The 11,132-nt window shown below is 41.5% G+C and overlaps 1 protein-coding gene across 3 annotated transcripts in view; it reads left to right on the top strand.

Annotated features, from left to right (window-relative positions):
* PTPN13 (protein tyrosine phosphatase non-receptor type 13) overlaps positions 1-8,981 on the top strand; it is a 181,211-nt gene extending 172,230 nt beyond the window's left edge. For all 3 annotated transcript variants that reach the window (XM_087724069.1, XM_087724070.1, XM_087724071.1), the window contains exons 43-47: positions 1,622-1,712; positions 3,152-3,489; positions 5,937-6,152; positions 7,060-7,122; positions 8,100-8,981. In XM_087724069.1, coding sequence (XP_087580195.1) covers positions 1,622-1,712; positions 3,152-3,489; positions 5,937-6,152; positions 7,060-7,122; positions 8,100-8,180 — 789 coding nt within the window. In that variant the 3' untranslated portion in view covers positions 8,181-8,981. The remainder of the gene's footprint in view (positions 1-1,621; positions 1,713-3,151; positions 3,490-5,936; positions 6,153-7,059; positions 7,123-8,099) is intronic.
* Positions 8,982-11,132: the final 2,151 nt, after the last annotated feature.

Consider the following 11,132-nt stretch of genomic DNA (forward strand, 5'->3'; position numbering starts at 1 on the left):
ATTTTTTTTTCCTCCCTTAATACAGGTAGCCCTCAACCATAATTCAATCCAAAATTTTGGTAATAAGTCATGAGGGTCGTAAAAGTCACCATGTGACCACATCCAGTTTTATGATCCTTTTTTTGTGATGGTTTTAAAGCGAACGACACAGTTGTTAAGCAAACCCATCATTTGCTATGGGGCGATTTTTACTAGAAACCAGAAGTAAATGCCAGTTTCCAGCAAAACAAATAGTAAATTACGGTTGTGTGATTGCAGGGCCCTAGTTGAGCCATAAATGCAGGCTGGTTGCTGAATGCCTAAATTATGGTCGCATGATTGTGGGAGGCGCCCGGATGTTGGAATTTCAAATTTGGGGCATAAGTCACATTTTGCAGATCCATCATGATTTTGGAGGGTTGCTAAAGGGTCCAGTTGTAGAAGAGTATATTTGTAGCTCAGACTTGGTGATGATGATGTTGGCTAGCTGGATAATTGAATATCTGTAAGCAGACCACAAGTAAAACTAGTTAGTCCTTGGCTTACATCCATTTGTTTAGTAACCTGTTCTGACTCCCCTCATCCCACACCAACACACTTTGAGCCAAAGATAAGTTACGGCATTTAATTAACAGACAGATAGGTCCTTGGCAGCAAACCGGCACAGACAAGCTTGGACAGCAATCCAGCACAGATAAGCCCTGGCAGCAATCCAGCCTGCCAAGCTCACAATAATGTTCTCCAACATTAGTTCCTGCGTTGATTTCTGCAAAAGGGGCGTGTGCACAAGCAGTCTTTATATAGTCTGGAGAGGAGCCTAATGACCACCAGCTGAGTGCAATTACCTCCTGTACTTGCGCAACTGTTCCTGACGCCTATTAGCTCTTCGATTCTGGGCATCCAGGAACAACTCACTGCTGATGTCAGGATCACACTCCCTTGTCTCCTCCCCACTGGTCCAAGGCTCAGGCGCCTCCTGGTGGCCAACCAGACTCTCTGCATCCTGCTCGGAGTCGGAACCCTGTCCAGGGTCCTCCAGAGCCAACTCATAGGGCCCCTCGCTGTCGGAGTCTGGTGGCAGTTCCAACAGCTCCTGCTGGGCCACAACAGTAACCATTCGAAGTTACAACAGCACTTTAAAAAGTGACATGGCCTTTTTCACACAACAGTTGCAACATTCATGAATATCAGTTTGATCAAGGATCTATTGGGCACCAAACAAGATGTCCATAAGTACTTATCTCGTAGAGATAAGATTTTCTGACACTAGAGAAATACAAACATTGTTGAAGTTATTCAATCATTTTATAAAATATCAATTATTTTCTACATTTGCTACTCCGCTAAATGATCCCAGATTTTATTGCCATCGTTGTTTCCATGGTTCTTTGTCATTTACACCTTGCTTAATTATTTAATTGCAAGATCTATTCAGGAGAGTATTAATCTAAACCTCTAATTAAATAATATAATTGTCCATTATCAAGCTATTAAACTAAACCTTATCTCACACTTCAAATCTCTCAGTCATCTGTGTTGATCTGGGTGATATAGACCATATTTAATGTAATATATTCTTCTTTAAAGGCAAAAGAAGATTTATACAATATTTCATCCATTTAGGAATATTTTGTCATTACAGAGTCTTCATGATTTAAAGCCACTGGATCAATGTTTGGTTGGCCAAACGAAGGAAAACAGAAAGAAGAATAGATATAAGAACATTCTGCCTTGTAAGTCTTCATTTCCAAAAGCCCTCTTATTATTTAATTTATTCTTTTTAATTCTTGTAGTCATTAATGACTGCCTTTGAGACAGCAACAGATGGAATATTTATGTCAATAGATTATCTGTAGAAGTGTGGCTGAGTTCTCTTAGAAAATTAAGCCATTTATTATTTAAAAAAATAGCTTGTTGCAAAGTCATCATGCTAATTCTTCAGTTTAGTATAATAGTGTCATATTTTTAGGGTGGACACTCACCGGGGTGGGGGGGGAAGGAATAATTCAGCAGGAATCATATCCTAGGGCTGGGGTGGCAAATCTATGGCATGTGTTGCATGCGCGCACTGGCCAGCTGACTTTAGCCTTTTTTTGAGGCCATTTTTCACCCTCCCCAGGCTCCAGAGGCTTTATAGGAGCCTGGGGAGGGCGAAAACAGCCTCTCCCCCCCGGAGGCGCAAAAAAACAGCCCTACAGACAAACCAGAAGTTCGGGAACAGACTTCCGATTTGCTTGTGGGTTCGGTTTAAGCCTTCCGGAGGCTTCCCTGAAGGCTCCGGAGGACGAAAAAGGACCCTAGAGCAAACTGGAAGTCTGCCATTTTTTTGCGCTCCAGAGGCTTCAGGGAAACTCCTGAAGCCTCCAGGGAGGCGGGGGAGGCTGTTTTCGCCCTCCCCAGGCTCCTCTAAAGCCTCTGGAGCCTGGGGAGGTTGAAAAAAGCATGCAAAAAATGGGGGGTAGTGTGTGTCATGCGTGCATGTGCGCTGGGGGTCACGCATTGCGTTATGGATGTGGCACGCCCACGCACGACCCCCCCTGCGCTCCCCCCGCTTTTGGCAGGTAAGCCAAAAAAGGTTCGCCATCACTGTCCTAGGGAAATAATAATAATTTAGCAGTCAGTGATATTGTTGATAACTACAAACTCTACATCCAGCTTTATATCATCTATTTCTTAATTGCACACGTTATATGAAAGCAAGCTTAAGATGCCCCATAGTCCGTGAGATAAGTGTACACACCTTCAAGTCAATTTTAACTCCTGGTGACTGCCTGCAGAAATCTCTGCAGTTTTCCTGACACAGTTTTTCAGAAGTAGTTTGCCATTGCCTCCTTCCACGGGCTGAGACAGGATGACTGGCCCCAGGTCACCCAGCTGGCTTTGTGTTTAAGGTAGAACTAGAATTCACAGTCTCCTGGTGACTAGACCAAACTGGTTCTCATAGTTAAGATATAGGGATGGAAATAATACTATGACTATAAGTACATTGAATTGAAATGTTAGCATATTCTCCCCACTTTTCTATTGTCCCCTGTTTCCTTCCTCTTCCTTTTTGGTTTTACCCAGTTTAAGATTTTAAATTGGTACAAGGTAAAATTCCATCCTTATTGCTCAGTTGATAATAATAGTGACAACGAATGAAGACCATGTCCTTCTCTGTTGGGAACTGCAGATGACACCACAAGGGTGCTCCTTGGGCCTGAAGGCGGCTATATCAATGCCAGTTTTATCCGGATGCTGGTGGGGTCAAAGGAATATCTGTACATTGCATGCCAAGGACCTCTTCCTAATACGGTGGATGACTTCTGGCAAATGGCTTGGGAACAGAAATGCACTCTTATAGCCATGATGACCCAGGAAGTAGAAGGAGAAAAAGTCAAATGTCAGCGGTACTGGCCCAGCGCTCTTGGCAAAACCACAATGGTCAGCGATAAACTCCGTCTCTCTCTGGTGCGGCTGCAGGAACTCAAAGGTTTCATCATTAGGATCATGGAACTCGAGGATATTCAAGTAAGGCCCTTGTCTTGAGGATGGTATTATGAGAGACCCAGCCCGAGATATCGGGGGTGGGGGGGATGGGGGACTCACTTCTGCTCCTCTTTCTTGCTTCTATGGTTCCAAAATTGCACAGGAGATGTGTGTGTGTGTGTGTGTGTGTGTGTGTGTGTGTGTGTGTGTGTTGCATTTTACATAACAAAAAGGCAACATTAAAAATAATGGCTTTCTGTCTGGATGGTCTCTTGAGATGAGCCGATAGACAGAGAAAGGAAGCAGTATGCCTCCTCCCATATTTGGGCATATCAGGGGTTGTGACACAATAAATAAATATATATATAATTTGTTTAAGCATGTATTAGACAACATATATATGTATAAACATTATGAATACAGGAAATGGATACGAATGAAAGGGAACATTAGGACAGGGACGACAGGCACACTGGTGCGCTTATGCACGCCCCCTTTACAGACCTCTTAGGAATGGGGTGAGGTTGCCAGCAGACAGTTTAAAGTTAAAGTTTTTGGGGTTTGGGGAAGAAACCACAGAGTCAGGCAGTGCATTCCAGGCATTGTCCACTCTGTTGCTGAAGTCGTAATTTCTGCAATCGAGTTTGGTACGGTTTACCTTAAGTTTGTATCTATTGCGTGTTTGTGTATGGTTGTGGTTGAAGCTGAAGTATTTGTATTTGTATTTTATTATTTGTATGCCGCCCTTCTCCGGGAGGACTCAGGGCGGCGAACAATTCAAGGGGGAAAAAGGAGAACATAAAAAGACAAAATACAAATAATAAAAGTAGACAACAGTCACACAACCATACATGTCGAGAGGGGAGGGAACTCATCACCCCCAGAACATTGTAACTGATAAGTTTATGTACTACGTTTAGATCAGACCGAAAGTGGCATAGTTCTAAGTTGTCTAAGCCCAAGGTAAGGTATTCTGTTGTTGAAAATAAATTCAGAAATACATAAAATACTCTAAGTCCTTGACTTACGACCACAATTGAACCCCAAAAATTATGTTGCTAAGCAAGACATTTGTTCAGTGAGGTTTGTCCCATTTTACGACTTTTCTTGTCACTGTTGTAAAATGAATCACTGCAGTTCTTAAGTTAGTAACATGGTTGTTAAGTGAATTTGGCTTCCTCGTTGACTTTGTTTATCAGTAGGTCACAAAAGGGGATCACATGACCCCAGGACACTGCAACCGTCGTAAATACGAGTGCATTGCCAAGCATCTGAATTTTGATCAGGTGACCCTGGGATGCTGCAAAGGTCATAAGTGTGAAAATGATCAGGAGTCACTTTTTTCAGTACCGTTGTACCTTCAAACAGTCACTAAATGAACTGCTGTAATCAAGGATTATCTGTAGAAGTGTTTAATGTTTAAAGAATGAATAATAAACAATTATGATGAGCCAAAGTCTTAATTGAACATCGAGGTGTTGCTAACTTTAGCAAAGTTCTAGAGTTTAGCCATGTTTTTACTTCTATTGTATTTTGAACATCTGTAATACGGGTAATAAGTCCTCAACCTATTACCATTCATTTAAAAATGGTTCAAAGTTAAGACGGCCTCAGAAAAAAATGACTTACGATTGTACTCGCACTGATGATCATTGCGCCACTCCCAAGGTCCCGTGTTCGCGATTTGGGTGCTTGGCAACAGCTCCACATTTATGAGTTGGAGATCCTGGTCTCATGATTTTTTGCTGATTTCTGGCCAAAAAAACGCCCACTGGGAAAGCTGGATTTGTTTAATGACCGCATGATTTACTTAATGACTGTGTGATTCATTTACCACCCCTCATAAAAGTGATTGTGCAATTGGCTCCAACTTAACTAATGGCTTACGATAGAAATTTGGCTCCCAGTTGTGATCATAAGTCAAAAAACTACCGTTGTTACAATGCTTGTTGTCTTCCAATTTGAGGAGATTCCATTTGCTAAACCTACCATTAATCTTTAATAACTACTAGACCAGTGTTTCTCAACCTTGGCAACTTTAAGTCCTGTGGACTTCAACTCCCAGAATCCCCCAGCCAGCTGTGCTGGCTGGGGGATTCTGGGAGTTGAAGTCCACAGGACTTCAAGTCGCCAAGGTTGAGAAACACTATACTAGACCCTAAAATTTCTGCTTTAGTCATGGTATTCTTTCCCCTTTGTTGGAACTCATGGCTAATATCCATGTTAAGTTTCACATAGTTCAACATAGGAGTGATCTGGAACCATTCTAGGTTGACGGTAGCTGAGAAGTTGAGGAGTCTCCGTACATCTGGAAGATGCTAAGTTGAAAGAAACTGTAATGAAGGAAAGAGAACTCAGCTATTATGGATTTGATTTTTTTTTTTAATTAGATTGGCCTGTTCGTCCTTGTTGTGAGATTCGTTCTCTTCAGGGTACTCGATGGTCTTAATTTCTCTGTATGTGTTCTTGTTTGAATTTCAAATCGACAGACTGGTGAACTCCGGCGTATTTCCCATTTAAACTTTACTGCTTGGCCAGATCATGACACACCATCTCAACCCAATGATCTGATAACTTTCATCTCCTACATGAGGCACATCCACAAATCGGGACCCATCATTACTCACTGCAGTGCAGGAATTGGGCGCTCAGGGACTCTTATTTGCCTTGACGTGGTCCTGGGCTTAATCAGCCAAGACCTCGAGGTGAGTAAACCTACATGAAACTTCCTCCAATCCTTTAAACTTGAGATTGTAATTCACGAAATTCTGGGTGGCCATTTATGGGAATTCTGGTCATCCAAACTCATCTGAAGAATTCCAGATTGGGGAAATCTATTTTAATTATTCTTACAATGGATATTGAATTAGTTTATTGATTTATGTACATCTGGCTCATTGCACTTTAGTCTGTTTTTAAAATCTCCATTGGCTGCACAGTACAATTTTAATATATTACCCAAGAGAAATTTTTCAGAAGTTTCTGATTTTATTAACATAAGCTCCTTGTCTTCTGAGTCAGATTCCTTGTCCCAACATTGGAGTAATATCCAAATCAGAATACAGATTTTTAAAAGATATGAGTATTCATATCTTGGGATTAAAATTTTTTAGCAACCGGTTCTCTGCCCAGTTGCTGGGTGGGTGTGGCTATGGTAGGCATGGCCTACTTGACCTCCTACACCACAGCAGGGGGGTTAGGGTTAGGGGTAGGATTAGGGGGTTAGGGTTTCCCTCTGGCCTTCTGGAACTTCTAGGAGGCCCATTTTTCGCCTTCCCAGAGCCTCCACGCGGACCCTGCCCTTACCTGGCATCCAAAAAGGGCCGCATGGAGACTCCTGGGAGGGGTCGGCGGGTCCAACCAGCCCTTTCAACTACCAGTTCAGCGAACCAGATGTAAAATTAACATCCGGTTTGCCTGAACCGGTCGGAACCAGCTGAATCCCACCCCTGCAACTGAGATGGCTTGCATCCCTTGGGATGCCCTCTGCTTTGTGAAGGCCAAGAGTCATATTTGGTGCTGAGCATCGTTCCTAAACTTTGGGAGGGATGAATTCCATAAAGATTTCACAAAGTGCAATTTAGAGTGGGTGTTTTTTTTCCCCCGTCACAGTTTGATATCTCCGAAGTGGTGCGGCTGATGCGTTTGCAAAGGCATGGCATGATACAAACTGAGGTATGTTTATCCTGAATGCAACACATGATCCTTCGTCTCAGGTTTTCTAGTTTCTTAACGTGCCCCAACAAAGAATCCTGGGAAATGAAAGCAAAGGAGAAAATGGAAAGTGTATTATTATTTTATTGGATTTCTGTATTTCTTAGTAGCTGAGACTCTCTGGATAGTTTTATAATCATGAAAAATAAGAATAAAACCATTTGTGGGGGGGAGAGGGCTTTACAAAGTGAGGGCAGTAAGAAGATAAACCAACATAAAAGCAAACTGTAATTCTGAGATCTATAAAATGCTGAATTTTTTAAAAAGGGGTCAGAAAAAAAAGTCTTCGTATTACGTTGTAAAATGTGTATCAATGTGCAAAACATGATTGAGTCTGTCACAGCTTTTCAAAGCCACCATGTCTGCGTTACGGAAGATGTAGCTGCTTTAATCTTCTTTGCGCTAAGCTGCTTTGCACAGAACTTGTTTTCAAATATTCTGCATAATTTTAAAATAATTCTTTGTATATCATATTTGGAAACCACCCAGACCTGTTCCATAAGGAAGATGGGCGGTTTCTAAACATGATATATTAAATAAATAAATGTTTATAGTCAACTCCCTCCGGAAGGAAAGGCTGAAATTCCGAAGATAAAAATTAAGTGATGAAAGGAACTTTCAGGCATGCAAATTTCTCACACTTCCTCCCCAGTGGCTTTTTTTTTTACAATGTTCCTGAGGCTACACAGTTTTATGAGATTGGAAACTGAAGTGAGAAATGCCTTGCACTATTGCAGCCAAGAGATTTTATATATTGGCTACCCATACATTTTGAAATACATCCAAAAGATGCAATCTGTCTTTTGCTGAGGGTGAAAAATGTTGTGTAAGGAAGGGTGGGAATCCGTTAAGCAGAATTTTCTCTATCACAGCCAAACCGTGTCTCTGTTTGACATTTGTATTCTGTGAGAATATGCAATAATTCCTCCCTTTTACAGGACCAATACATTTTCTGCTATCAAGTTATCTTGTACGTCCTAAGACGTCTTCAAGCAGAAGAACAGCAAAGAAGCAGCTAAAATATTGTGCCATGTATACATTTAAAAATACCCCCTCGGATACTTTGGGGGTATTCACATTACAGATTGAAGCTGGTTTAACATTTGTACCATTTCCATGGAAGATGTAGATCAACAAAAGAAAAAAGAATTGTGATTGACAAATGCTTGCACACACTTTCTTCAAACTGCAATTCCCAAGATTCTTTGCGAGTGGACTATAAACAGCTTTTGCCAATATTATTCCAGCGCCAGTCTCAATTAAGCATCAGGTACAACTAGGAAGGCTTCTTCCTTTACATAGGTGTAGGTAGGCACTTAAGCATCATTTATATACATTTATATTTAATTGTGCTGCACTTTTGCAGCTTTTTCAAATCATTGAAAGTAATTGACATGTTAAAAACATTTTTTAACATATATTCATGCTTCTTGCAGATTATTTTCCAGTTACTTACAGTATATAATGTGGAAGCTATTTTTTGGGGAGGGGAATAAAACAGTATTTTATCCTGATGGATTTTCTTACAGTACATTTTTATTTGGCTGGTTTTTCAAGTGTGTTTATAACAGAGCTATCTTTTTCCAATTGTAATATTGTAGAGATTTCTATAGAAAATACTTGAAATCAGTATTTAAGCTTTACTTATTCATGTATGGGAAAATAGCAAATATTTACTGTATCACACTTTACAATGTTTATATAAAGGCTTGTGTATATATTTATATACTTTTACAAAAAAAGGTGAATTATCAAATATCTAAACTTCTAACTGCTGAAACATTTCCCCCGGTGTAAATAAAAAGTCACTTTTTAAAATATGTCATGTAATAACTGTTTTGTGTCCATTAGATCTGATTTTTTTCAGCTTCAAGCAACTTCTACCCTTGTTTTCAAGAAAACTTCAGTTGAAATCACTTCCATCCTTGTTTTCAAAGTATCTGAATTCTATAAAACTTGGACATTGCCATGGAATCAATCATCCCCCCCCCTCATTTTTTACACTGCTTGCTATGTGATTTATAGCTCTTGAAATACCACTAGTAATTGGCTGCAGTCTGTTACCTTTTTTTTCCTGTGCACAGAAACACAAAGGGCGAACATTCATTTATCCACCGTTTCTATTACTTAAGAATGCTACGGGGCCAAAATATGGTACAAATAAGTATTTAGTTGATGTCCAAAAGAACTAAGTGCAGCTAGTTCAAGTTTCTTGGAACAGATATTTCTAATATGGGTGATGCCACTATAGCATGAGTAGAAAATCTTGTGGACTATAAACATTTTTTTCCAGCTGATCTTAATAGAAATAGAAGTCTTAATCTGACAAGTTCTTCTTTTTCCTAGTGTAGTCCCACATGTGCAGGGTCAGCTTTTCAGATCATTGAATGCCACTTTGCATGGTCAGCTGTGTCTCCAGGGCGCAGGCCAAGAGTGAAATCTACTTACCTTCGCTACCGTTTCACAAATGTGAGCGCACACCGAAGGTGTTGTTCAGCAGGTTCTGACCATTTCTGAAGAACCAGTAGCGGAAATTTTGAGTATTTCGGAGAACCGGTAAATACCTCCTCTGACTGGCCCCACCCACATCTATTCTCTGCCTTCCGAGTCCCAGCTGATGGGAAGGGACCGGGGATTTTGCAGTATCCTTCCCCTGCCATGCTCACCAAGTCACGCCCACAGAACCGGTAGTAAAAAAAATTTGAATCCCACCACTGTTGCACAGGTCACCTCTGCATGCGCAGGACCTTCCGCACGTGCGCGAAGCATCAAGAATGGACATGACGACGTCCAGGCAGGCGGGTGGAGCTTGCTATTGAGCGCACCTGCAAAGGTAAGTAGAACAACGATGGGGGGGGGGGAATCTGCTGTGCCATGCGATTTAGATCAGCTGTGATGCACAATTTATATTAGCAAGAAAGCAGGATTTCCTTATTTCTAGCTAATATAAATCACGTGTCACAGCTGATCAACGGAAATACCAGTTCATCCGAACTGGTAGCATTTTTTTACTACCGGTTCAGCCAAACAGGTAGCATTTCACCCAACGCAGGCCCATGGCTTGCATATCTGTGTTAATGGTGTCTTGCCATCTTTGCTTTGGGTGCCCTCAAGGTCACCAGCCATTGACTTCTAGTTGGCAGGCAGTCTTGGCAACAGTAGAAGGTGCTGTTCTCACGATATGTCCATACCATAGAGCCGAGGTGGCGCAGTGGTTAGGGTGCAGTACTGCAGGCCACTTCAGCTGACTGTTATCTGCAGTTCAGTGGTTCTAATCTCACCGGCTCAAGGTTGACTCAGCCTTCCATTCTTCCGAGGTGGGTGAAATGAGGACCCAGACTGTGGGGGCAATATGCTGACTCTGTAAACCGCTTAGAGAGGGCTGAAAGCCCTATGAAGCGGTATATAAGTCTAACTGCTATTGCTAGTGCTATACCAGCAGAGCTGGCCTTAATTTGATAAACCCTTGATCCTTATATTATTTCATACATGAAATTAGATCCAGTAAATTAAAAAAAGCAATGCAGGTCTTCGGGTCTGGGATTATAGTATGTCTTTTTTTTTTTATTGTTCCTTACAAATGAAGCAAATGTTCCGCATCCAGAGGGAACATGCTAGCCTTTTGAAAGAAAAATTACACAAAGCATTTTGACATCAAGGCAAATAGATTTGTTACTGCAAAGCTTTGGAGGCTGTGATCAGCATGAGTGCAACAATACATTTGTTAGTCATAGTCATAGTCATAGTCATAGTCACTTTATTTGTATGCCGCCCTTTTCCCTGGGGGGACTCAGGGCGGCTCACAGTTCAAAAGGGGGGGGGGGAAGGACAAACAATTTACAACATAAAGACACTACATCATTTAAGAACACAACAGTCATACAATTCGAGTGGGGTTAGAGTCTTTAACCCCAGGCCAGCCGGGACAGCCAGATTTTAAGGGCGGCGCGGAAGGTCTGGAGGGTGGTGAG

This window comes from Thamnophis sirtalis, unplaced genomic scaffold (assembly GCF_051295495.1).
Source record: "Thamnophis sirtalis isolate CommonGarterSnake01/CBP01778 unplaced genomic scaffold, rThaSir2_p1.2 scaffold_10, whole genome shotgun sequence".
Classification (NCBI taxonomy): domain Eukaryota; kingdom Metazoa; phylum Chordata; class Lepidosauria; order Squamata; family Natricidae; genus Thamnophis; species Thamnophis sirtalis.